We start from the raw sequence: 26,872 nt of genomic DNA on the forward strand, positions 1-26,872 counted from the left end.
TTTAATTTCATAAAATTATATGAAATATAAGCCCACAAAGTTGGCTTCTCACCAGTTTCGCCTCCAAAGCTTTCATGTGACGCACGGTGACCTGGAGCGAGCAGGAGCAGCGTCTTCTGTGTGTCTGCCATGCGTTGGGTATTGGCAGCAAGCCCAGAGGTGTGGTGTTGCGTATGTGAGGTTCACCTGGGAATGGAGGCTGTGATGGGGATTTACAGACACACATGCTTCCAGCTTCATCGTCAAGGTAAGCTGGATTCTAATAGTAAAGCTTTAAACGTTTCCTCCTCTCATTTAAAAATGTCATCCTCTTGAAAATCTAACTAACAACTTCTGGATGACCAGCTTTTACACAGGAAAATGTTCTTGAAGTTTTACCAAGGCCAGAAAGCAGCTAAAGCTCATATCTGCTAGGTAGTGGTAAGTCTAACGTAGTTTAAAAATTACAAGGCTTTGGATCGCCTCCACTTTATTCTCAAACGTACATGAGTTAGGTAAGGCCGATTTACTAGTAGAAATAAATAACTTGGTAAAATCTCTAGACACCTGATTAACGCAGAACTATTATCTGCCATTTGCTTTCTGAAAGAGTGTCAGAGATTAGAGCCAGTGTGTCTTTAAGCAGACCCAGCTCCTTTGAGTATTTTGTCTGGGCCTCCCCCTTCTGCCTCCCCAAGTCTGCGGTACTACAGCAGCTCTGCTCTGCGCACCATGCCAGGAAGCTTCCTTTTTGGCAGAATGCATTTGGCGGCAGAGCTACAGAGACAGGTGTGTTCGGAACAGCCTGGCGCTAGCCCTGAGTCTTACTGAGTGTCAAAATCTGAACACAATTGCTGAGAACCAAATTTATTCCATCCGAAAACCTTCTGGAGCTCTAAGCCTCTTGGAATCTTCTTCCCAGATTAAGGTATGCATTCCCTTCTGTCACAGTAAAAGATGATGAAAGCCATCGTTGATCCTCACAGCTCTTGTCTGGCCTTATGACTTAGTGCTGGAAGTCTCTAAGCTCTTAGCTTGGGTGCTTGTTGTCTAGTGGAGCTTGGGGTAGGTGAAGCCACGTAGAGAAGGAGAGTCCATTGAAGCTAGCAGACATTGGGGCCAGGGGCCATTTCAGCAAATGGAGGAACCTTGGAGTTGACCAGAAAGACCTCTGTTGGTTGCACAAGGTTGATTTGATCTGGTATGATGTCCCGTGGCGGAGCTACTGTTTTCTGAACATGTGAAGCCATTCTTAGCTCAAATCAGTCCTTCTGGCAGATTTTGTTGGCAATGTTTAAAAAAAAACACAAAACTAGAAAAAGCTGCTGATTGAATTGGTTATGGGAATGGAGTTTAATGACATTGTAATTTATTGCTCTCATTACCATTTATTGATTATAGTATTGTCTGACTTTATTGATTCCTTCAGCAGAAGGTAACTCATGCATATATCAAAGTGTTTTTCCAGTTATGAGTTCTTTAGGGTAGAGATTTCTTTACCAAATGTGAATTCTTTTGAAGAAGTATGAAGTTTTGTAGAAATTGACTGTGAAATGTCAGATTAAAATAAAAGACACATACTTGAAAATTATTTGGCCTTTTTGCTTTATAACTGCTTAAAAATACTAAGTGAAACCTAGAGTAAATATTTGAATGGATTTAAGTTTTGAACATATGTACTCATGTCATTTGGGCAATTTGGGATTAGATACTGAACTTGCAGAAATTTATTGTTCGGACTTTGACCAGTGTGCAAACAATCTTGAGGCAAATGAATGGCCCAGTGTTCCCTAGAGTCTTGGACGTTTATATTGGGTAGGTTGGGAGGAGAGGAGAATGGAGTCCAATTATTTCTTCCATCTGATGTGACACTTTCACATAGAGAATTTTTAAGTGACAAAACTTCAGTTGTCCACTACGGGATAAACTAAAGCCACGTTAAGTGACGTTCTTTCTACAACAGACGTGCATCTCCAAGCCGTTCTCCACGCTTTCGGAGTTGATTCCTGATGCTCTGTTCCTCCTCAGGCTTCACCTAGAGAATCCCAAAAGGGTGTGGTGCCCCCTAAGGCCAGTCAGGATACCCCTCCTGGGATTTTTAAGACATTGGAAAAATGAAAAGCTTGTCCTCATTTAAAGGCCTACAGAGATGCCATGGTTTTAATGCTAACAGCCCTATTTCTCTCCAACACAATTTTCTGTCACTTAGAATCCAGGCAAGGGAGAGCACCCAGAGCGGACCCTGCAAGACGGAGGAGAGCACCGTGGTTTGAGTGTGTAACCCCTGGCCCCCTCGGCATGATTCCTGCGCATGGAAATAATTCCACCTAGACGCCTGTTCGTGAACATGTCTGTTTAGTCCACATCTTTCATGGCAGCACTGCAGATAGCAGCCTGGTGTGCTGGGGTCAACAGACCTGCACATGCCTGTCACGTGTTACTCATTAGCTAGGTGACTTTGGCTCAGTCCCTGGGCCTGCCTAGGTGTCACTCCTCTCACTGAGTAATAAAGTATTGGACCTGGGTCTCTCCATAGTTTTCAGCTCTAACCATTTGTAAGACCTCTACTAGGTTACAGCTGAGCCATAAAATTAATAGATTAATTTATTTTTATATTTATTTATTTTTTACCTACAATGTAGGCTCCTAGTGCTTTGTTAGGATAGCTTTATATTACAGTCAGACTTTTACTGCAGGTGACTTTTAGCTGTCAGACTTTTACTGCAGGTGACTCTGGAAGAACCTTTTTGCTAGTCTGTATTCATTGGTTTTGCCTTCCTTGCAGCTAACATGGATTCACTAATTCCCATATAAAAGACTACTCCCAAAGACTTATTAGCCCCAAAGGAGAATAGCTTGGGGTTAAATCAAATCATGGTCTTTCCTAGTCAGTCATCTGCAAAAGCTCTTTCCTCTCATCTGAGATGAAGGACAGACCTGGTTTTATGTTTCAGAGAGTATGTCATTTAGCTTTTCTTTCCTTCCTGATTTCTCTCCCACAGCGAGGAAGGATGTTCCCGCGTGTTCTTTGTCATAGGATGTCACGTGACATCCAGGGTCATGGTGAAGTGCGAACAATGACTCTGACGGGTTTTTAAGCTGCTCCACAAAGCAAGGCAGGCTCCTTATCCTTTAGGGTTGTCATTTGCTTTGGACAATTAAGACTTTTACCAAAACCTTATTTACAACTAATGGGAAGAGAGCAAATCTCAACTCATCCTCTGTCTGATTTCTTGGAAGGAGTTCGTCTGTGGGTCCAACCACTTTGGCGTTTTCTTCTCAGAATTCCTCCTTTTTTCTTAGAACACGTGGCTTTCCTGTCTGTCTTTCTGAAGGGTGGTTATGCAAGACATTAGAGAGCTGCTTGCAAGAACAGCCTGGATGGTTACTGCCTCAGATTGCAGCAGCTGGAGGAGATGAGCAAGAAGCCTGTGGAGTCTGAAGTCAACCCAGCAAGTGGGTGGGAGCTGCGAGGAGAGGAGGGGAATAAAAACGGAAAGCAGGACCCTGCCCGCCTGTGCGAGGGCCCCTGCCAGGTTGCGTGATTAGCGAGCCCCAGGCCTTCAGAGCTGCTCGAGAGCCTGAGAGTAAAAATAGCCGCCTCTGATTTTCCTAAAGACTCAGGAATCCAGTGGTTCTGGGGGAGTGCTCGATAGTTCTGGTAAACGTCTCTGTAACAGAGGCGGCCTGGGTCTCTCGTCTCCGGGGGCTCCCCTACTTCCACCACTGGGTCGGCAGATGGGAGAGCGTGGCCTGGAACCTGCCCTTGGGCATCTTTAAGCCTCCTCTCTTCCCCTGTCTTTGGGGCAGTTTATTAATTTGTATAAGGAGGAAGCAGAAATGGTGATGTCAGCCCAGCTCCCTGTCGGGTATGCTTTTACTATCTTGGTACAGGTGCAGGTTTTGGTTTTTCAGGTGCTCCCTCAGCCGGCACTGCCTTGTATTGAACAAACACAGGAGAGCCTGGTTCTGAGGTGTGGTCCTCCTAGTGCACGGTCAAGTCTGAGCCCTCTGCTCCCCAGTGAGCCTTCTGGGCTTCTTCTGAGTGTCACTGCTGCCCCGGAGAGGCAAGGCAGTGTTCACTTACACCAGCGGGTTCTCAACCTGTGGGCCGCGACCCCTTTGGCGGTCAAACGACCCTTTCACAGGGGTCGCCTAAGACCATCCTGCATATCAGATATTTACATTACGATTCATAACAGTAGCAACATTACAGTTATGAAGTAGCAACGAAAATAATTTTATGGTTGGGTCACAACATGAGGAACTGTGTTTAAAGGGCCAGAAGGTTGAGAACCACTGACTTACACAGACCCCACAGGAGAGGAAGGGCCGGGAACTGCCCAAAGCACAGCCCAGGATACCCACAGCCGCCAGCAAAGTCACAAGTGTGGTTTAGGCAGCCTGCTTTCACTAAGGGTCCCGGCACTCGGCAGGCCGAGGGGGCCAGGAGAGCTAAGGTGAAAGTCTCTTTTTAAAGCCTCCAAGTTGATGCTTGTCTAGTCAAGATGTATTTGGAAGAATGCATTGCTTTCATTCTTGAAGCATTTTCTCAGCCTCAGTTACACTGTGAAGACTCTAACTAGTTAGTAGTTAGCTAGCAAGTTCCTAATGCTGCTGGTTGCATTAATCAGGTTGGCCCGCCAGCTGCAGGGGATTAGGAAATGAGGGAGCGCATGCACTGAGTGGGTGGTGAATGTCTCTATCACACAATTTTTTTTAGTCGTGAGGAAAAAGGGCTTTGGAACACATAGGGTCAGAGATGAGCAGGCACTTGACTCAGCCTCAGGGTAGATCCCACCTTAGAAACCTTTAAACTTCCTCAAATATGTGGTCCTCACTACTCTGTTTTCAACACACACCCTTCAAATTTGTATATTCTCAAACCCTGATCATTTCCATTTGTGAAAGTTTTCATGATCCCTGAAGCTCACCTGATCCAACATTGTCACTGTAGTTGTTACTTCAGGGTAATAAATACATGAAGTCATCAACACATTTATGTCGCCGATGCTGACCTGGTTGTAGGGTATAAACTGGGAAAAGAAACAGAGGTGGCCCCTGCTGATATTCTAGTGGGAGGGTAGCAATGACCATCAATTAGTCAACCCTTTGATAGTTTGGATTTCACTGGGTCTAATACATCCAAAATTGGGCATGTAAGCCTGGTTAAAGTGATACGTTCTACTCCTACTTGTATTTCAAAGATTAACATAACACTTTGATAACCTTTGGGTTTAACATCCTTTGATTAGTGCAAGAGTCCTTCATTAAAGGACTCCTAATCACCCCAGAATGTACCATAATGTCTAGTAGCTGAGAACAGAAGTGTTGATAAAGGTATAATATATTAATCAGTTGGTAAATTCACCGCCACACCCAAACACGCTAGGAGAGAGTTCTAGGAAGTGAACTATCCTGTTGGGTGACTCACCTTCAGACTCGTGAGCTCATCCACAACGGCACCTGTGTCTGCTTTCCTCGGCCTTCGCCCAGCCGCTGCCAGCAGAAGCATGCACACAACCCAAGCATAAGCACCTTCCCAAGTTTTGCAGTAGGCACCTTGCTTGTCTCATGCTAATCCTGTCCCTGGCAGCACCAACCCTTACTGAGGCCCAGGACCTACAGAAGAACACACGTGGTCCCAGCCTGGGAGCCCTCACAGCTGAGCCAGAGGACATGACTCACAGGGAGAGTAGAAACTCAAGGTAGTATGGCCTGGTGCCCAAGGCCAACTTCAGACCGGAGTGGAGAGCACTCCAAAGCCTTGAAAGGAACTTGAGGCAAGTTGAGATGATGGGAACAGTGTTTTCACCAAAGGAAACGTGCATAGAGGCATCAGGGTGAGATGGGAATATCATGGCTTTGGGTCTGGGCCTTGTTTCCTCATTTGTTAGGTTACTGATTTAGCCATAATGTGTAAAGTGTCTAGAACAGTGGCCTCACATGGGGGGTGCTCCAAGATTGTTACTGCGGCCCAGCCAGCGTGGCTCGGTGGTTGAGCATCTACCTATGAACCAGGAGGTCAGGGTTCGATTCCTGATCAGGGCACATACCTGGGTTGTGGGCTTGATCCCCAGTAGGGGGCGTGCAGGAGGCAGCCAATCAATGCCCCTCTCTCATCGTTGAAGTTTCTGTCTCTGTCTCCCTCTCCCTTCTACTCTGAAATCAATAAGCATATTTTTTTTAAAAAAAAAAAAAAAAAGAAAAAGATTGTTACTGTAGCCGTTGAAGGAGCGAGGATGGGCCGGCTGAGCTGGCCTCAGTCCAAGGTCAACCTTTCACTTTGTACTTCCAGGCAGTGAGCAGCAAACCAGCGCAGTTCCCACCCTGCCTCCCACACCCTGCTGTACCCAGAACAGAGCCCCTCCTTGGAACACACCTGGTGGAGTACTTGGCCAGCATGCTCTCCCAGCCTGTCCCAGGCCCCACCCCTCTTCAGGGCTCTACAGCCAAGGGGTGGGGAGCTATTGAGGATCAACGGTATTGATTGTCGGCTCCCCCCCACCCTAACCAGGATCCTTAATGTCACTCCTTGCCCAGTCTCCTGCCCATGCAACCCGTCCTCCACAGCTGTATCAGATGAACTTTATTAATCCCCTCTTGCTCACGTTACCTCCTGCCTCAGGCACCTCTGCTACCCATGTTCTAGCCTTGGCTGCACAGTGGAAGCCTCTGGGGACCTGTAAAATCCCACACCCATGTCCAGGCCACACCCAGACCAACTCTCATTCTCTGGGAGGGAGGACCTCGCCCTCCCCCACTCCCATCAGTGGTTTTTAAAGCTCTGCAGATGATTGCAATGTGTGGACAACTCTGGCAACCACTGCAATGGCTCCCTATTGGGACTGGGATTGGGTGGTTAAAAGGAGGGACTAGCCAGCACAACACAATGATTGCGATAAGCAGCACCACCATCCCCCTTGGAGCTTGTTCGAAGGCTCACCTGATTGGAGCCTGTGTTTTATCAGACCCTCGGCGATTCCCACACACTGTCAAGTTTGAGAAGCACTGGCACCAGCTTTTACTCGATGCTCACAGTAGTCCAAGTGCGGTGCCTGGTGTTTTACACACACATCTCCTTCCATCCTCACAGCCTCTCAGCTATTAGCACCCCCTCTGACATACAAGGAAGCACCTGCCATTCATTGACAAATCCTTACTGAGCACCTGAGAGAGGCTCCGTGCTGGAGGCTGGGGGTGGGGGGAAGCTCCCTGCTGGAGAAGAGCTCAGAGGCCAAGGGGGTGTGAGTGTCAGCATCAGCTCTTACCAGCTCCGTGCTCCTGGGCGACCTCCGTGGCCTCTGGGAGCGCCAGTTTCCTCTTCTGCAGATCTAGTCACACGCACAGGGCTTCGTGACTTCCCTAGGCTAAGTATCTCCCCACGGCCTGGATCTAGCGAGAGCTCAGGAATGGTCGCTGTTGTTATAAATAAAAAAAACTCCCAGGTGATAGGGAAGAGGTGGAGAGGGAGGGGCGGGGATGAGAGTGAGGTGCGCGCTAAGGAGGTGATGCACGGGAGCCTCTGGGGGAACCGGGGTGTGGACAAGGCTGCTCTGTTCTCGCACTTCCTGACCCCATCTCCCCGAATCCGGCTGGTTCGCCCCACTTTTCTGAAGCGTAGAAGAGTCTGGGGTGAGACCACTATTAGCAGCATGAGACTGAACCCAGATCTCACCCTTTGTCCCCTGAAGGCCTTTGTGGCTCGGTGGGACAATAAGCCCAGCAGCCCCTTCAATCGGAGCTTGGTTCCCCGTGAGTCCTCCCGGGCGCCCCAACCTTTGCAGGGGGAGCGCGGGCGCCAGGGGAGCCGGGCGCCAGGGGAGCCGGGCGCGCGGCCCGCCGGCGCCCCCTTCCGGCGGAGGGAGCCACGGCAGCGGGCCCTGGAGGGCGCCGGGTGCCACGGGAGACGCGGACACGCACCCGGAGAGGCGGCTGAGCCCCAGCCCCGCGCGCGCGGCCCTGGTCCCGCGGGGTGGGGCCTGGCAGTGGAATTGCGGCCAGGGGCCACGCGGGGGCCTGAGGAATCGGTTTGCGGGGTTCGTGTTCCTCCGAGGGCACCGTTGCTTCCTGTAATTTAATTTTCTCCTGAAAGCGATGCTAATTAAATCCTTTCTCCGGTGAGCCGCGTCCCCCCTCCTGTTTATTAATTACGCAGCACGTGCGAGGCGACTCCTCGGCTGCTGCCAGGCTGGCTCGGGCGGATGGGCCTCGCTGCCCGCTCCCCTGGCTGCCGTCCTGGCTTGGGTCTCGGAGCTCTCTGCACCTGAACCCGGCGGGCAAGGCTCCAAGGCTAAGCAAGAGCGGAACACCCCTTCCCCCACTGCTGGAGACCTCTGCCTTTCACCTCCTCTGACTCCCCAGCTCGCCAATCATACCCTTCCCTCCTATGGCCACAGCACAGTGCTCGCAGCCGGTTTGCCAGACTGGACCCAGTGGCTGCGGAAGGTCACACAGCCTTTCTAGGGCATAGTGGGGGCTAGAGCTCAGACCTCCCGAAGCTCAGTCTCTCAGGGATCACCAACTCAGACGCCTCCAGGGACCAAACTGGGAGTCGCTCTGTGTAGGCAATGGGGAGGGGTGGAGTCTGTGGCAACATAGAACAAAACAGAACTTCCCCTGTGGGGAGTTACTCCAACAATGTGCCCCATTGAAGGCCAAGAGTGTCCAATTCTTGGTAAGTCTAAGAGGGAGTCTAGTATGGTAGTGACTTGTCCAGGGTCACGCAGGCCAAACCACTGGACACTCTGGACTCGCAGTGTGGTGATCTTTCCAGAATGACACCTCATAGAGGAGGATATGTGACCCCCCTCCACCTTCAGTTCTTCCCATCAGAGGCTAGTTTTACCCCGTGCTGGGGGAGTTACCCATGCTGGTCCCCCTCCCACCAGTCATGCAGGGCACCCATTCCCCTCAGAGTCCCCTCAGGTCCCCCCAGAGGGGCTTCTCTATCTAAACCTTCCCATTCAGACCACTTCTGGTCCAACCCTCAGCTGTCAGGCAGAAAAAGTGGCAGCTCAAGCAAATCCCTCCCAGAATGTGAAAGGAGGAGTTTGGGGGAGGGGAGCAATGCTATTTTTAAAGAGATATTAATGACGGGGATTTCAGGCATCATAAGCAAGACAGAAAGGGGGCATTCAGGGACAGGGAGTCTGGGGAGGAGCCCACAGAGGTCTGCCTCCTCTCTGGAGGCCTCACAGAACTCGCACTCCTCTCCGCTGCTCTTGGCTCAGGGTTCCAGGTCAGTGCCCTGCTCCCAGCCTGCAGAGCTTTGTGCTGAGGCTGCTGTCAGTGGGGAGGACACTAACACGGATCCCGCTGCACCCGCCAGCCCTCTGGCCCCTCCAGAGGCCTCTCTTTTCTCACATGTCCTAGAGGAGCTTTGGCAGATATTCTTCCCCTCTGAGCCCACTCCATTTTAGGGTCTTGGGTGCCTCCCATGTCCTGGTTTCTGGCGGGTGGCTGTGCTCAGCTCTCTGGCAGTGTCCGGTCCCCTTCTGCAGGCACTCTTACCCTGCCTGGGAGGGAAGCAGCCCCAAAATAGCTCAGTTCTTTTCCCCTGGCCAGGCATCTCCCTGAGCCCTGGGGGAGGGTCTCCAGCCTGGACTGTCCTCAGACCTCCACAGTCAACCTCTGAAGAAACTGCTTCATGCAAGGCAACCTGCCCACTATCATCAGCCTGGGAGGGACCAGATACATCCTGCAAACCCTGAAGCCAGCCTGTTTGCATCTGCAGAGTCAGTCACCTGAAGCAGCTGACTGTCAGCTCTGTGAAGGCTGCAGAGGCTGAGCCTCGTTCCTTTCTCTGTACCCGCCCGTGCCTACTGCATAGTAGGTGCTCAATAAACGTATCAGGATGGTGGGATTGAATGAATGAATCAGTCAATGAGTTGATGAATGAAAACTTGAGTCCTTGTTACCTTTCAGCAGGGCATTAATTGGGTGCCTACAATAGCCCACAATAGAAAGATAGCCTATCCCTGGCTGGTGTGGCTCAGTTGGTTGAGCGTCATTCTGTGCACTCAAGGGTTGAGGGTTTGATTCCCAATCAGGGGACATACCCAGGGGTTCAATCCCCATTTGGGGCAACCAATCAGTTTGTCTCTCACATCAATGTTTCTCTCTCTCTCTCTCTCTCTCTCTCTCTCTCTCTCTCTCTCTCTCTCTCTCTCCCCCCCATTCCTCTCTCTAAAATACATTTTTAAAAATATCCTTGAGTGAGGATCTAAAAATTTTTTAAAAGAAAGAAAGATTGCCGAAACTGGTTTGGCTCAGTGGATAGAGCATCGGCCTGCGGACTGAAGGGTCCCAGGTTCGATTCTGGTCAAGGGCATGTATCTGGGTTGTCGGCACATTCCCAGTGGGAGATGTGCAGGAGGCAGCTGATCGATGTTTCTCTCTCATCGATGTTTCTAACTATCTCTCTCTCCCTTCCTATCTGTAAAAAATCAATAAAATATGTTTAAAAAAAAGAAAGAAAGAAAGAAAGAAAGAAAGAAAGAAAGAAAGAAAGAAAGAAAGAAAGAAAGAAAGTCTAGTATCTGGGTTCACATGGTAAACCCAGGAGCAGACAGCCTGGGTTTGAATCCCAGCTCTGCCAATTACTAGCCATGAGGCTTTGGGCAAGTTATATAACATCTCTGTGTCTCAGTTCCTTCACCTGGAAAATAAAAGTAGTGAAAACAAAACATACCTCAAGTGTTGCTATGAGAATAAATACTTAATACAGGTAAAGAAAAAATCCTATCTAATAATAGACAAAGATTGAAATTAACCATACCTCCGCTACGCTTCCCATTGGCTAATCAGCGAGATATGCAAATTAACCGCCAACAAAGATGGTGGCCAGCAGCCATGCAGCTGAAGCGAGCAGGAGACTTGCTTGCTCCAGTGATGGAGGAAGCCAAGCTTCCTCCCTACTGTGGCTGGGCCCTGAGCTCCACTCTAAGCAACAAAGTTGCAATTATAGAAGCTAAACAAACCCCAGATACCTGCTTTCAGCAGGCCGTGGCCTCGGAGCTGGAGCGGCAACAAAGTTTCAATTATAGAAGGTAAATAAATCCCAGAATAAGAAAGAAAGAAAAAGACAAGAGGCTGGGAGCTTCAGTTGCCAGCGGGCTTGGCCAGCCTGAAAACCCCCAGCCCCTCATCCAGACTGGCCAGGCACCCCAGTGGGGACCCCCACCCTGAAGGAGGTGCCAGCAGCCTGAAAACAGCCATCAGCCCCTCATCCAGGTTGGCCAGGCACCCCAGTGGGGACCCCCACCCTGAAGGGGGTGTGACCAGCTGCAAACAGCCATCAGCCCCTCACCCAGGCTGGCCAGGCACCCAAGCGGGACCCCCACCCTGATCTGGGACACCCTTCAGGGCAAACCAGCCAGCCCCCACCCGTGCACCAGGCCTCTATCCTATATAGTAAAAGGGTAATATGCAAACTGACCCTAACAGCAGAAAGACTGGGAATGACTGGTCACTATGACACACACTGACCACCAGGGGCCAGACACTCAATGCAGGAGCTGCCCTCTGGTGGTCAGTGAGCTCCCACATGGGCAAGCTCTGCTCAGCCACAAGCCAGGCTGATGGCTGCCAGTACAGCGGTGGTGGCAGGAGCCTCTCCTACCTCCTCAGCAGCGCTAAGGATGTCCGACTGCAGCTTAGGTCTGCTCCCTGCTGGCAAGTGGACATCCCCCGAGGGCTGCCGGGCTGCCAGAGGGATGTCTGATTGCCAGCTTAGGCCCGATCCTCCAGGGAGCAGGCCTAAGCCAGCAGGTGGTCATCCCCTGAGAGGGCACAGGCCGGGCTGAGGGACTCCCCCCCCGCCCCCCCCTGCCCCCCCCCCACAAGTGCACAAATTTTTGTGCACCGGGCCACTAGTAAATAATAATAAGTAATAATTAATACAGGTGAAGTGTGTGTATGACAAGGGCCTGGCATGGAGTTCAGTAAATGTTGGTCATTATTACTCGTGGTTGAATTACAGCATCAACATCATGTTCTATGTTATGTGCTAGGTATGGGGGAAACCAGAGGATTCCACCATCACCTTCCCTGCCTTCCAAGGTTTACAGTAGAGCAGAGAGATGGAACCCACACAGGAGGGGGTCAGAGCCATGGATTGCTGCCGCATGTAGGGGAAGATTCCCCCAGGGGCTGGACCTGGTGAGGAAAGGTCCTGTGGAGATGGGGGACAGAGAGGGGCTGGGAGAGGCTGAGGCTGAAGGAGGAATTATGTTGGGGCCACCAGGTTGTGGGCTGGAGCTGTCCACCTGGGTGCAGAGGGCCTCGCCAGTCAGGATGGGGGGATTGTACATTGTGAAACTTTATCCCTATGTTTCAGTCTTCAGCCTTTCAGTTCTGCTCTACACCTGGAAGCCATGTTGGTAGAAAGTTTCCTTCCAACCCCATTTTCTGAAGCTGTATGAGCATAAACGATTGGTGGGGAGCTCCCGGAGGCCCCTCTTGGGGCCCAGAGAGAGGTCTAGGGGTCTCTGATGTTCCCAGGCTGATTCCCTGGGGGAATGAACGTGACCCTCTCCCTGTGATCTCCACCCTGGAGAACTCCACTAATCGGTAGAAAAAGTAGATGACAATCTATGCTTGACTCACACAAGAGGAACAACCTCAAATGAGGGTGAGTCCGGGTTTTAGAAGAAGAAGGAGGCAGGGTCCACGGGCAATGTGCCTGCAGCATGTATACTCATGTCCCCATCACTCCTAAAAGGAGACTCACAATCCCAGAAATCACCAGCCATCCCTGCCTCTGCACAGTCCCTCCTACCCCCACTCCCACCCATGGCCCTGCTTTTCTGCCTGGCCAACTCCTATTCATCCTGCATGAGTCTGAGTCTCCTCCTCTGGGAAGTCTTCCAGCCTACTGACGGCCAAGTGAGTGCTCCCCTCTGGGCTTCCATAGCACCCTGTCCTTCTCCCTCCCATCAGCCACTGAAACTTAACCCTCTACAATTGGTCCTTTTCCCCACGAAGTCAGGTAATAGGTCTCATTCATCTTTGAATTCCTGGTTCTTGGCCTCATGCCCGGCATCAATGAATGTTTGAGGAATGAATTGAGGAGCTGGGCCAGCACCACCCACAGAGTGAGGAATGAGGGCAGAGGCAGAGGCCAACACCAAGGCAGCTGAGCTACCCCAGACATCCCCAGCCCCACCAGTAGGCTCACCCTGGCTAGTATCCAGGTCCAAGGTTCTGGCTCACTTATAACTCCTCTCAGACAGGGCAGGGCAAGGCATCCTTGCTCCCTATACATCCCCTCCTTTTCTCCCCATCAGGAGGGGCTGCCTCCCTGAGAGCATGCCCAGAGACAGGGCAGGAGGGGGGTCAGGGGCGGGGGACAATGAGGCCAGTTGGAAGACAGAGGGTTCAGAGAGGAGCCAGGGCACTTAGAGGACCAAATGTATAAAGTAACAAAGACAACCATATTCTTAGGAAGGAGGTTGGCTAAAAGATGGCCCCAGAGACCTAAGGACTGGCTTCCTCATTATAGTGGAAGGGAATGTGGTTCAGGTCTCTTTCAGTTTGTCCTTCTCTCATATGGCAGTTCATCTTTTGCCTAGTCCGACACTAGGGCCTGGGCCAAAGCAGAGTGCCCACTTTCCAGATGGGAATACTGAGGCACTGTAAGCCCCTCGAGTACAGAGTTGTCTCATCCATTTCTAGCCCCACAATGTGCAAAGCACAATGCTGGGCACATGAGGGGAATGAGAGATGTGGAGTGAGAGACTGAGCTGTGTATTCATCTGGTCAATATTTATTGAACACCTACTAGATGCCTACCCCCTGCTAGGCATCCAGGATACAATGGTGAACCAGGCAGGTGTCTGCCCTGTGGAGTGTAGACAGCCCATGCTCTAGAATGCGCTGAGCACTAGCTGAACGTTAGGGATTAGCCACAGCTCCATTCATCTCCCACCACCTGCCCCTGCATATCAGGGAGCTGCCGCCAACTGGTGTGTGTTCCGGCAATGCAGGCTCCAGCCTAGGCTGAAGGTTGTTCAATAGCCCAAGTAAAATCAGCACCTTGCAGCTGTGTCTCTATCAACCCAGGCCTACACATCTTTAAGATGCATCAGAGGTCATGCCCATTCACCTGCTCAGGGACCACTCCTGAGGGCTCAGCCCCCTTCCTGCTGTCTCCAGGGCTGGGCAGCCCAAGGTCTCCAAGTGTTGTCAGTAGGGGCTGGGAGAGCAGGGGGCCCTGGCTGATCCTCAGGAGTGGTCAGCCCTGGTTGTGTTGGAGGATCAGGTGGATTCTTCATTCTCCCTCCACCTGTCCTCTGATGTGGAAAGAGGTAGGAGGAGAGGAGGAGTGGGAGAAGAGGAAGTAAGTCCCAGGTTAGATAGTCCATCCCTGGTCCCATGGGTTCATAGACCCCAGCATTGTGGACCCGCTACCAACCACACCCATAACCCTGACCAATCACAGTGGGTTCTGGCTGAAAGAGTGGGGCAGGGTCCTGGGGGTCCCGCATAGATGCCCTTTTAATCGCTGGGTTGTGCAGTGAACCAGGGCCCCAGGGGAGGAGCAGGAGCATCTGGGGCAGCAGCAGTCTAGACAAAGATGATGTACCCACTTGAACAGAAGTATTTTTGATCCTGACCTTAAATATTTTAATAGCCAGTTTTACTGCGTTGGTACATTCCAGCCCTGCTACCAACCACAGTACCCATATGATCACATCAAATCCAATTTAAAACCACATATTTTATTGATGTTCTTCATCGACAATGCAGGGTCATGTATACAAATGCTACTCAAGTCCCACAACTGGCAACTTCCTCCCCACTACACCCCCCCACCTCCCACCCCCACACACACTGTCCAATCTGCCAGGAGCCGACCTCCTGCAGGTGTCCCTTTGGCTTCCTCCCCCAATGTCCAGCCTCACAGCGCCGAGGCGAGGCTCCGGGAGGCTGAAAATGGCTGGACTGGCTTCCAAGCTTGAGCTGGGGGTCAAGAGAGAACCAGGGCCTGGGTCACCCAGGCCTCTCCCCCTACCCTTCCATTCCCACCACCTAAGTATGGCCAGAACGAGGGTGAGGATGCCCCCCAATGACTTCTCCATCCAGCAGCCGGGCTCTCCTTCAGCTCTCTCTGCCATGTCTTTCCTCTCCAGTGACCTGCCCTACTGACCACCAAGATGGCAGAGTGGCCATTTTTCTGGGGTGGGAGTCAGTGCCTGGATGACAGCAACAAGTTGCCCCTGATGGCAGGAATCTCATGATCTTGGTCACTACTGTACATACTTGGCACTAAATAAATACATGTAGGATGCATGAACGAAGGGACATGGGAGGAAGTATAAGCAGATGGAGCCATTAGTACATCAGCCCTCTAGGGGCATTGAAGGCAGGACCAAGGTAAAGTCCTTCCAAGCTCCACCCAAGAACTCAGGGTGTTGTGTAGTAACAATTGGGGTTGCCATGGCCACCAGCTAGGCACTGTAGGGTGTGGGTTTCAGCCCTGCTGCCTGCATGGATGGCAGACTGGCCTTGGGACCCAGTCAGGAGGGGGCACATGTGTTGTCCCCACTCCCTCATATGCCCCAGGGGTCTGGTCCTCCGGGTTCTAAAACACACAGCCATGCCCTTATTCAGAGCCAGTCAGATAACAGCGCTGGTCTGGCAATTGCACCCCTATATTCTGGTCTTCCCATTCCACAGCCTCAACTCTCCCAATCTTCCCCTTCCGAGTTGAGCATGACCTTCAAGCTCTGCTCTCCCCACCACTGTCCCCACCTGCCCCTGAACTGCTCCGTCTCCCTGTCCTCAAATGCCAACCGCCTTAACTAGCATTAGCGCCCGGGTAGATCTGTCTCTCCAGAGACGCTCTCCTCGGTGGCTGGGTGGGATCCTAAATGTTTGCATCATCATTTTAAGACTCCTCCGTGCCCATACCACCTCCATGAAAACAAATAACTCTCTACAGATCATCTGGACCTGGCGATCACAAAGCGGACACCAGAATCCTGGGTGGGAGAGATGTTCCCTTCCCTAAGCCTGTGCAGGGATTCTTTCCAGGCGCACCTGCTAGATGACTGCTTAGTCCCTGCTGGAATACCTCTGGTTTGGGGCCCTCACTACCTACCCAGGAAGCCATCCTAATGTTGAAGAGCTTTAGCTGCCAGAATGTCCTTTATACGGGGAAAAAATGAACCCATTTCCTTCTCTCATTCTCATTCTTCAAATATCCCAGCACTCAGCCTCTGTGCCACCCTCTTCCTTCTCCCCTAAGTTCTCTCTCTTGCTCTCACTCTCGCTCTCCTATATGGTTATGTAGTCACATGCCTCTCATTTATAAGTATGTCCCCTTCCCTTCTCCCTTCTCCTTCCTTTCCCAGCATCTAGCCAAGGCTGGAAGAGTGCCAGGGAAAGAAAACATCCAGCCAGGCCCTGGACTGGGCTGGGTGGCCAGCTGGAGTAGGTTGCACAGGCGACAGCAGCTGGAAAAGAAATCCCAGACCATGGGCTGCTGCATCCCAAAGAAAGGGCCTTGCAACTTGGGGGTGAGGTGGGCAGCAAGCTACTGAGTTCTTTTCCCCTCTCACTGCCCACAATTCCTCAGAGGGGACGAGGACACTCCCCCTCCTTTCCCAAACTCCCTGGAAGTTGGCAGAGCAGACTTGGTAATTTTAAACACTTTGTAATTTTCAACAGTTTTGCCAGACTTCAGGTCCCAGGGAGTATCCTATCAGCAGCAAGAATTCATTCCCTACTCCCAACATGGGGCTTAGAGGACAAGATCCAGCAGATGGCAGTGACGACATGAGACATGGCAGAGGGCATGGATCAAGTGGGCAGAGGGGCAAAGAGGGGCCCCAAGGAAAAGAAACAAACGCAGAGGCCTCCTGACACCCGCCTGGCCGGCCCATGGAGAGTGGAACAATGCCTGGGTGGCCATTTTTTCCTCCTTGCCGTTGATCCACCAGCCAATGCTGTTTTCTGTGTCACAGACCAGGGGTGGGTGCTAGGACATTACCCATCCAGGTTGTAGTGGGTCATGGGTGGGGACAAGGGTGCTATAGTCTCGTGTTCAGGAGGAGTCAAGACACCGAGAGAAATGATGGGCGTGCCTACTTGTCCCGCTGCTTGGAGCTCTCACCTCCGACGTTGAACATGGGGACCAGCAGGCCCAGCAGCCACCGCTTCCCGAACACCTCCTGCAAGTTCTTGCGCCAGGGCCCGGCCCTCACCGCTACCCCCTTCCGCACCTGGTGGCGGGTCTGCCCCCGGAGGATCAACAGCAGCTGATGGCAGCAGAAGCCGGCGCAGGCCAGGCCGACGGCAAACCAGAGGTACAGCATGAGGATGACGAACATTTCAGAACCGAGGACAGCTCCTGCAGGGGTGGGGCGGGGAAACACCAGCATCGCTTTACACCCAGGCCACGTACGGACCTGCCATCCCTGCAGGCGCTTTCCGCTCGGAAGGGAGGGAGATTAATGAGATTGAAGCGATATTTTACAGCAATCTCAGCGCCGCAGCGACGGCGAGGAAGGATAAACTAGTTGCCCTAACTTTTTCTTAGTGCTGACGGCCAGGGGAGAACTGGGGATGTCCGGGAGAAGGGAAGGAAGCTGCTCTGCGCGGCGCCTAGATATTAGCATCCCTGAGTCGTAGATACCGGTCTTTCTCTGCCTTCTCTTTCTGGTCTGGAAACAGGGAGAGGGCTTTTTCTAGGAGGAGCGAGGGGTGAGCTGAGGATGCTAGAGGGGGAGCTGGCGCCTGGGCTGCTGTCTAGACTGAAGCACCTGCTCCCATGGAGCCGGAAGCATCAGCGGGAGGGCTCAGGAAGGTGACAGCGTGACGGGGAGCAGGGCCTAGTCATCAAGAAGAATAAGTAGCCAGTTCCCAGGGCAGCACAGAGCTCCAACCGAGAGAATAAACCCGTCATTAGTGTTAACAAGAGGACAGTGTGGCCACCAGAACACTTGGCCAGAGCTCTCCTGTCAGTCAGAACTTGCTAAGCCTGGAAAGGCCCCCGCCCTCCTCCCGCCCCCCCGCCCTCCCCCCCCCCCCCCCCCCGCCTCCCCAGGTCACTAGTCCAGCCTCCTGCCTTGGGCCGACCTCCTGTAAACCTCTCTAGACAAGCCCTCTCTATTACTAGGTTTTAAATGTCATCTGATTAAGAGATCCCACACTCTTCTTCAGAGTAGGGGTGGGCAGTCCACGCTAAGTTTGAATCTCCCAGCTCTGTGGTCTCGCACACGTTTCTTAACCTCTCTGAGTTGCAGTTTGCTCATCTGTAAAATGGTTCCATAGGTTTGCACGATCCAGGAAAATTGTGTGCAAAGTGGTCAGCTTTCTGGTTCCCACACAGCACAGCGCTCCCTGCTGAGGAGACTTGACCCCAAAAGATCTCAGCATTAACTCCTTCTAGATCGTCAAGCTTTCTTCTTCTTCCCAGGGCTTGCAGTCCTAGCTGGGCTGCATCTTTGGCAGCCATGGGAGACACCCACCTTTACCTGCCCAGCAGCCAGGGCAGTGAACCCAGGAGAGAACTCGAAAGCCCCCCTCAGCTGCTCTTCCTGCAGAACAAGCCCACTACCACCTCCTCCAGTGAGATGAGGGTACCTGCTCCAGACCCCACCTTACAACCTACTTGACCTCTGCAAATCACAACCATATCCCTCCCTTTGCCAGCTTCCCCTGGCCCCGGTCTAGCTCTTCCCCGGTCTCCCCAGGCTCCAGTTTCCAGACCCCTGAGGGTTGGGCTCTTACAACTTGTCCAGTCTCAGCAGTGATGGACTCAGCCACCAGGAGGATTTGGGTTTGCTCATTAGCAGCTTCCTCTTGCCCTCAGCCCCTGGGAGCTTGATAGCAGGTTTCTATTTGTGAAGTTGGTGACAATAAGTCCATCTGCCCAGGGGAGGGAGGGCTCGTTCCAGCTGGCATTTTGAGGAGCTCCTCAGCTGGCTGGGGGCAGCAGTGGGACGGGGCTCACACTGGGCCAGCCCTCCCTCTGACCCACTTCTTCTTGTCAGCACAGGTTAGCTCAGGAAGCACATGGAGGATGAAGGATCCAGGGACCGGGGTTCCCGTTGGGCTCCGGGAATGCTGACAGGGAGAGATGACCCTCGAGCGGGGACCTGAGAACATCAGAGCTGTCACATGCGGGCCTGCCTTGCATCTCAGCCTCGGGGACAAGCCTGAGCTGATGGAAGCTGTTTTTTAGGGGCTTTATTTCTGGCACTAAATCAAGGTATGCGGAAAAGACCCTGTGGCCTTCTCCTGGCCCCTTGTGGCAACTACAAAAGGCTCTTCTGGTGACCTGCTTTTTCTTGAAATGTTTGAAGTTGGCTAACCTGGCTGCCTCAGCTCTCTGAACTATCTAATAATAGTTCTGCTTCTTTTAGAAAAAATCAGAGTTTTTCTAAAGGCCTGAATGGTCACGCCACCCAATCTCTCCCTCCCTGCTTCCCACCAAGCATTTATAACACCTTTGACAGATCATTGCCTGGCATCTTTGACATACATTCAGGGACAAGGGGCTCCCTTCCTCCCAAAGAGGCTCATTCATCAAGAAGCAGCTTCAGAGAGGCAGTGTGGTGTGGTGGAAGGAATATGAGCTCTGGAGGCTAGCAACCCTGAGTCCAAATCTTGGGTTGGAATCATAACTAGTTATGTGGCTTCAAAGCAACTTAACCTTGCTGACCATTTTGTTCCTGAGCCTTTAAGATGGATATGATAATACTTACCTCACAGAATTGTGGTGAGGACTGAATGAAATGAGACCTGCACAGTGGGTAGCACATAATAGGTGCTCAACAAATGTTAATCCCCTTTCCCTTTCACTGGACTTTCTGGAGGCATCCACCACACTGGTGTACTTATACAAATGTCATGACACAGATCAGATGGCATCATCTCCATTTCCTAGGTGAGAAGAATGAGGCTCAGAGAGGTGACACAATTTACGCTGATCCCGTGAAGCCACAAGAAAAGACAACTTCTAAAATCCACCTGGCCAGCCTCCTACCTCTTGAGCATCAGCTAAAGACCCATGGGCAGCAGCCACCAGAAGACCTCTTCTACTTCTAGCTCACAGGGTCCACACTCCCAGCCATCTCATGCTCATGCCGATATAAGTCAGGGACAGTACCACAGTTGAGGACAAGTACCACCGCTGGAAAATAACTGCTCAATCAGACAACTTGGGCCTTCCAACTCCCTCCTGTCCTCCTGAGCAATGAGGTAGGTAGTGTCCTCAACCACTTGGGTTGAGAATAGGGGGAGAAGAGATAGGGAGGAAGGCACTGAGGAGTGTACTGGCAAAGGAGTAAGATGAGATGGGAGAGTTTGAGGTTACAAATCTTGGCCTTTCTTTTCCTAGTGGGTATGGTGAAGAGGTAAAAGATAATGGCACTCATCTTTCTGCTGGAATGGGATCTGGTCTCCAAGGTAGGCACTTACTGGTTCTCTTCTCCCACCAGAGCAAATACATAGATCCCTCTTTTTTCTTTCCTGCCTCCCAAACCTAGCACATATGGATAGGCCTCTAAGCCTGGCTTATCTCAAATCAAACCATTTCAAGATCCTCCCTTTGGAAACATCCATTTTTATGTGAGGAAACTACTTGCAAAAGAAAGTGTAATTAGGTTCTCTGGCTCCCCTCATCTCTCCACCTGCCTGTGCTCACACTCCACCCCCTAGCTCGCCCACCTACCCTCCCTCCTCCTGGTTATTTCAGTCCCAGCAGCCTCCTATGCCAGCGCCAGGTTCCAGAAGGCCTGAGAGCTCTGAGTTCTGGGCCCAGCTCAGCCACCAGCCCTCAAGGCATCTCCCCTATCTGGGTCCTTCCTGGGTCTCTGTGTTCCCTCTGCCAAATGGCACAACAGTTCTCTGCCTGCAAAAGATTAGGCTGCTGCCCAACAAAGGCTGAAATAATGGCTCCCCCACCCCCAGAGAGGAGCAAAATTTTTATCAATGTCCAGCCCAGGCACATCAAGACAATGTTGGCTTCTCAGTGGAAGCAGCTGCACTCCACCTTTCTTTGTCCCTGAAAGGTCAGTGGCTGAGGAAACATGCTGTGTTCCCTGTGCTGCTGTGGGAAAGCCATTTAATCCATTTGCGCCTCAGTTCGTTCATCTGAGAAATAGAGATATTGATATCATACACACATGTGTGCACACTATCAATTGTAAAAACCAGGTCAATCAGAGTCAAAGGCCAAGGGAGGATGGAGAGGAAGGAAGTGAGGTAGGGACACGTTGCAAGGCCAGGTAAAGTGGTAAGAACTGCCACAGGTCCCTCTGGGCCAAGTACCAGGGAGCTGTTCGCAGGGCACTCTATACACAGTCCTCACCAGGGTGCCCAGCTGAGTGCCACTTCCAAGGCCCACATGTCTGGCTCCTGCAGGTGTACGAGCCTCCTGGAGGATCAGTTCCCACACCAGTCCCATCACTGTGGTGAGGATGCAACCATTAAACATGGCTGCATCTCCAACCAGGTGCCCCCTGCTCTGAGGCATCTGCAGGCTGGGACCACCTGGTGGGGTCAAACATAATGGGCAGGAGGGCAGAACTTAGTCTCTTGCTGGAGCTGGCTGGCACCCTGTTGATCTTACTGTGGTTGGTTGGCAAGATGTTTGGAAGGCAAAGTCCTTAAGGGAATGCATGAGCAGCATTGGGGTCCAGGCAGAGGAAAGGTCAAAACATGGGTGTCCCTCACAGGCTGCATGGAAGGGGAGCCAGCACCCAGCCCGCCTGGCACAGAGCAGGTGTATTGCCTGTATCACCACATCTCTACGAGCAAATGGACCATGGTGAGCAAAAAGGAGATGATGAACGAGGTTGGGGTAGGAAGAGAGGTTGCCAGATAAAATACAGCATGCTCAGTTAAACTGAATTTCAGATAGGTAACAGAACATTTTTTTTAGTATAAGTATGTCTCATGCAATATTTAGGAGTTACTTATACACTTAAAAGTTATGCATTGTTTATCCAAAATTATAATTTAATTGGGCATCTTGTTGTGGGGGGTTTTATTTTTATTTATTTATTTTTGCGAAATCTGGCAAACTTGGGGTTGGGGTTGGGGTTGGGGTGGGGTCTTTGTGTAGGGCCCAACCTGCCTGTCAAGACCCACTCACCAGAGAAGAACTGGCTGATGGAGGTGGGAAGGAGCGTGAGGAAGGCCAGTGGGTGCGCGAAGGAGATGGAAAGGACTGCCGAGATATAGGCCACGCCCGCCACCATGGAGTAGAGGCAGGCCAGGGAGGTGTAGAGGCAGAACAGGACGAAGTTGCGCATGTTCCTGCTGCCAATGCAGTTGCCGGTGAAGAAACAGTGGTGGTCGTGCCTCAGGGTGACTCTGGCGCACACTCGGCAGAAGTGGGTGCTGGGCGGGGGGCACAGAGCCTTCCTGGCCGAGGCCCCCTGGCAGGCATCCAGGTCGTCGGGCGAGTTCTGGATGACCAGGACGTAGTTGCCCAGGGCGTTGGTCGAGAGGAACAGGAAGAGTGCCCCGTGGAGCAGCGCCGGGGAGCAGAGCCGCGCGGCCGCCGGGTCCTCGCGCATGCTGGGCAGGAAGAGGAAGAGCTGGAGCGCGAAGGTCACCAGGGAGATGCACAGGAAATAGGCGGGGGCCACCACGTTGAGCAGCCTCAGCGCCAGCATCTTTGATTACATTCCTAAGGGGCCCGGGGGGAGAGGAAAACTTACTGCGGTGTCCAGGGGGCGCCCTAGGGCGCTCCCCAGGCGTCCTCCGTTGGCCCAGCTTCACACCAGTCCATGCTCCCCATCCTTGTCCCTCCACCGCCCCTCCTCTCTTTCCTAACCCGGGTGGAGCAGGCATGAGACCCCGAGACCCACCGCCAAGGCCTCTGAGGGTCAGACTCTACTTCCCCTTGCTGGCTCCATGGTTTCCGAGGGACTTCGACGCCCTGGCACCCCGGAGTCAGACACAAGGAGAGCGAGGTTGGGGCTTGTTTGTAAGGAAAGGAGGGGCAAGGGGTTGGGCTCCGTTATGGCTGTGGAAAAGAGCCCAGGTTTGGGGTTTCTCCTTCAGACCTCCCAGGAGGAGAAGGCAGAGGATTGGGGTGGGGCCGAGGGAAATTATGGGAGCCCTGAATCACCTCCCCTTTCTCAGCCCCCGCCCCCACCCCATCTTGGGCAACACTCAGGGACCTCACAGGTCATCTGACTCTTTGGAGGTATGTGTGCTTGGGGGTCCGTGATATTTGGGGTGTGTGTGTGTGTGTGTGTGTGTGTGTGTGTGGAGGGAGGGTCTGTGTGTGACTCTGTACATGTAATCTGTGTGTGCCTGGGTGTCTGTGTTTGTGTATATCTGTGTACACACACGCAGCCGCTGCCACCTGGCTTTTAAAAAAATCAATTAAAACAATCGATCCATTCACACAGGCGCTGAGGCATCTAGTGGGGTGAGGCGGGGGCAGCTGACCTGTGTCAGCCGGTCTTGGTCAGCCCACCTCTCCACGCTGGCAGCCCTGGCTATTTCTTTGCAAAAAGCGTTTTCATTTGAGGCGACGATATCCCCCTTTCCCGCCCGCCTCCCGCCCTCCTGGAGCGAGAAATCCAAACAACGCCGATGGCGCCGAAACCCTTTCGGTACCAACAAGCTCGCCCTGGGCGCAGGAGCGGATGCTTGGCCAGCCTTTCGGCTGATCGACCCCGGCCGCTGAGCGCAGCCCCCGCCGCATCCCCACTCCACCTCCCTCACCCCAGCCCGGGTTCCTGCCCAGCTTCGGAGGCCACCGGTGCATGGAATTCTGGGCGCCCGAGAGAACTTTTCCAAGGGCTAAGGAGTCGGGAGGCCGAGGCGCGAGAAAAGTTCTGGGAAGGCAGCTGCACCCGGGATGGGCGAGTGCCGGGAGGCCACCATCCAGGCTGTCCCATCCCTTTGGGCGACTGATCACCTTGGAGTCCCCTCTGAAGGTGCCAGTGCCCCGGGGACCCGCGGCCGCACGGGGAGCGCGAGTCTCTCTCCGGCAGGGTTCCAGCGCCAGGCACGCCCAAGGGTGGTCGCTGGGGGCTCGGGACTGCCTCTGGCCATGCGCTTCCGGGAGCTGCCGCGGCGCTGCCCACCCCAGACAGAGCCCTCGGCCCCGGGCTCCGGTGAAGCAAGTGTCTTCCCCACGCCGGTCGCCAGGGGGGCGCGGGAGCAGCCTCCAGATGCGCCGCGGCGCCTGGAAGGCGAAGGACTGGGGCTGGGGGAGTGGGGGGCGTTGGGCGGGCGGCCGCAGCCCGGGCCCTACGCGGGAGAGAGGACGGCGGAGACCGCCCGAGCCGCCCGGGGACTCGGGGAGCTGTCCGTTCAGCACTGGAGCCTGCCTCGCCCGCAGCGGAGGGCGGCACAGCCGGAGCCCCAGCGAGGCGGCCGCCGGCTTCCCGGCCAGCGCCTGCCGGGCGCCCGGGAAGCCGCCCCCTGTGCGGCCGCCGCCGCCGCACCGCCGCAGAGGGGTGAGGAAGGAACTCACCGAGCTCCGGTCGCCGATAAGAGGAGCCCTGGACGCCGGCTCTCCTCCTCTCCGAGGCTGCAAACTTGTGGGCTCGGCCCCGCTGGCTCGCAGCCTTCTCACGATTCGCTTCGGGGACTGGGCAGGTAGCGGGGGTGTGGGGAGGAGGGAGCGGGCAGCTGCGGTCCTCCCACTTGGGCGCCAGCGAGTGGGGGCCAGGAAGCGGCGGGGATGGCAGCTGAGTACCCCCAGTCCTGCAACCCCCTCTTCCCCTTCTGGGGGCGGCTCCCTGACCACCCCTCTCAGCATCGGGGACTTGCCCCCCACCCCTCCCCTGGTTCCCTTGCAGTGGGCTGGGGCACCCTGCCTGACTTCAGCCACCGGTGACAACTGGGATCTGGATTCAGCCCTGATGTGGATGCTCTCACCATCATCTGCTCTTGCCTTTCCGCTGTGGCTGACAACCCTCCCTGCTCTCCACTCTGGGACAGAGAGGAGCCTGGGGGTTTTAGAATTCAGCCTGCCAGGGGCAACACCCATAAAGACCAGCGTCATTGTCACAGGGGGGTTGAGACCCCGACTCTGAAGCCTGTCCCCCTGGGTCTGAATAGCCACCATTCACTACTGTGTGATCGTCAGATTCCACTTCCTCATCTGTAAAACAGAGATGTGAGGATTCTATGACAATATACGCAAAGCCCTTAAACAGGGCCTGCCCATGGTAAGCACTAGTTAAGCAGTAGTGCCTTGTTAGTGTCACTATTTACTGGGCTCTAGAACCAGGCACTGTGCTAAGCTTTTAGCATAAAGCAGCTTTGTTAACCTCAGCAGAAGCTCAATGATCCCCACTGTGTGGATGAGGAGGTTGAGACACAGAGATGCTAAGCCATATGCCCAGAGCCACACAGCAGGTAAGTGGCAGAGCCTGGATTTGAACGAATGCACCCTCTCTCTGCCTCTACACACCCCAACATCCCTCTGAGACCCGGGGGGGGGGGTCTCATTTGGGAGAAGGGGGGACAACAGAGCTTGAACCAGGAGCATCTGCCCGGCATCCTGTCCCATCTCCCTGTTCCCATTCCTTCCCCTCCCGACTCCACTATCCTGAGGTGGGTGCTGAGGGACACCAAGAGGGTGGGTGCAGTTGGCCAGTGTGTGTCAAATGGGGGCGGGGGTGAGGGACGCAGAGGCTTTAGAAACACTGCAGGCATATTGGAGCCACCGTGACTACTTCAGTTTCCCGGGCTGTCATGTCTCACCTCCCCTTCCCCTCACCCTGTTCCACTCCTCTGGGTGAAGGCAAACATAATAAATAAATAATTGTTTCTTGCTTTCTCAACCGGTTGATTAAAACAAGAGCAATCCCTTAAAATGAGGGCCATGTGCTTATCAGCCCAACCTATAGTTTTGAATCATCAGATACTGTTTTCTCTGTATTTTATCAGTGTACATTACAATAAAAAGGGGGGGGGGGGCAGGAAACCTTATGTATAAGAAAAAACAAACAAACAAATGCAAAAAAACTCAGCTTGGACACGTTTGCCAGGTGATGGCCTCTGAGGATCTGGTAGCCCTGTGAGTTCCAGCGGCCACAGGGCGTTCACGGGGAAGCACAGTGGCATTTCTTCCTTGAGAGCCGCTTTGTGTCAGATCATGGCTGCCTGCGCCCTTTTCACAAGCTCTGCCTGCCTCTCAACCTGGCCCTGGAGGCGAGGAGCCGGGAGGGCTTGGTTTGGGCTGTATTGACTGAAAATCGCTGTTCCCTAAAAACCTTGAAATTCCGGTGGTATTTCTAATTTTATTTTGCATATGGGTGTGTGGTGGGAAGGTGTGTGTCTGAATTGGTGTGTGTGAGGGGCGGGAGAGAGAGAGAGAGAAGCTAAATGAATGTGGGAAGATGTCAGTGGGGGAAGGGAACATTCAGCCAGGGAAGAGACAGAGATCTGGCTGTAGGGTGGACAGGAATAATTAAATGATGATTTATTTAAAAATATAGTTGATCAACAGAAAGGGGCATTAAAGCTTCAGAGCTGGAGTTAGTAGCCCTCACCCCTTGAGTGAATTGAGTAAGAGGAAGCATGGCCAAATGTTATTTGGTTTTCAAAATTTGGTGCTTCCCCTGACAAAATCGATAGGGAGGCCAATTTTAAAACTTCACTTTGATTCTGGCCCCATCAGAATGAGGCAGCCTAAGAACGAACACTTTCTTGCCACTTACCAGCTGTGAGACCTGAGCAAGTCACTTCACCTCTCTGTCCTCAGTTTGCTCATCCATAGAAGGGGATGACGACGTCACCTTGTGATGATGGTGATCGGATGGGATGATGTAATCTAAGTGCCACGGGCCCAGCAGGAGATTGGATAGTGTTAGCTTCTTTCTCTTCCTCTCTCCCTTCTGGCCCTTATCTGTATCCACAAGAAAGTCTCCTCTTTCCAACTAAAACGAGAGCTTTTGGTCTA

General features: G+C 52.9%; 1 protein-coding gene across 1 annotated transcript; it reads right to left on the minus strand.

Moving 5' to 3' along the window:
- Positions 1-17,069: 17,069 nt before the first annotated feature.
- ZDHHC22 (zinc finger DHHC-type palmitoyltransferase 22) lies at positions 17,070-25,143 on the minus strand. Its single transcript, XM_036314044.1, has 3 exons — positions 24,434-25,143; positions 22,088-22,627; positions 17,070-17,335 (listed from the first exon to the last, which is right to left on the minus strand). Exons 2-3 carry the CDS (start codon positions 22,611-22,613, stop codon positions 17,070-17,072), a joined length of 792 nt encoding a protein of 263 aa, XP_036169937.1. The 5' UTR covers positions 22,614-22,627; positions 24,434-25,143.
- Between the last annotated feature and the right edge of the window lie 1,729 nt (positions 25,144-26,872).

The sequence above is a fragment of the Myotis myotis genome, unplaced genomic scaffold, assembly GCF_014108235.1.
Source record: "Myotis myotis isolate mMyoMyo1 unplaced genomic scaffold, mMyoMyo1.p scaffold_m19_p_1, whole genome shotgun sequence".
Lineage (NCBI taxonomy): Eukaryota > Metazoa > Chordata > Mammalia > Chiroptera > Vespertilionidae > Myotis > Myotis myotis.

What these genes read in the sequence shown, in the direction of transcription:
- ZDHHC22 (XM_036314044.1), bottom strand. Translation starts at nt 22,613, where the DNA reads ATGCTGGCGCTGAGGCTGCTCAACGTGGTGGCCCCCGCCTATTTCCTG. An exon ending in CATCAGCCAGTTCTTCTCTG is followed by an intron (nt 17,336 to 22,087) that starts GTGAGTGGGTCT and finishes CCACCCCTGCAG; the next exon opens with GAGCTGTCCTCGGTTCTGAA.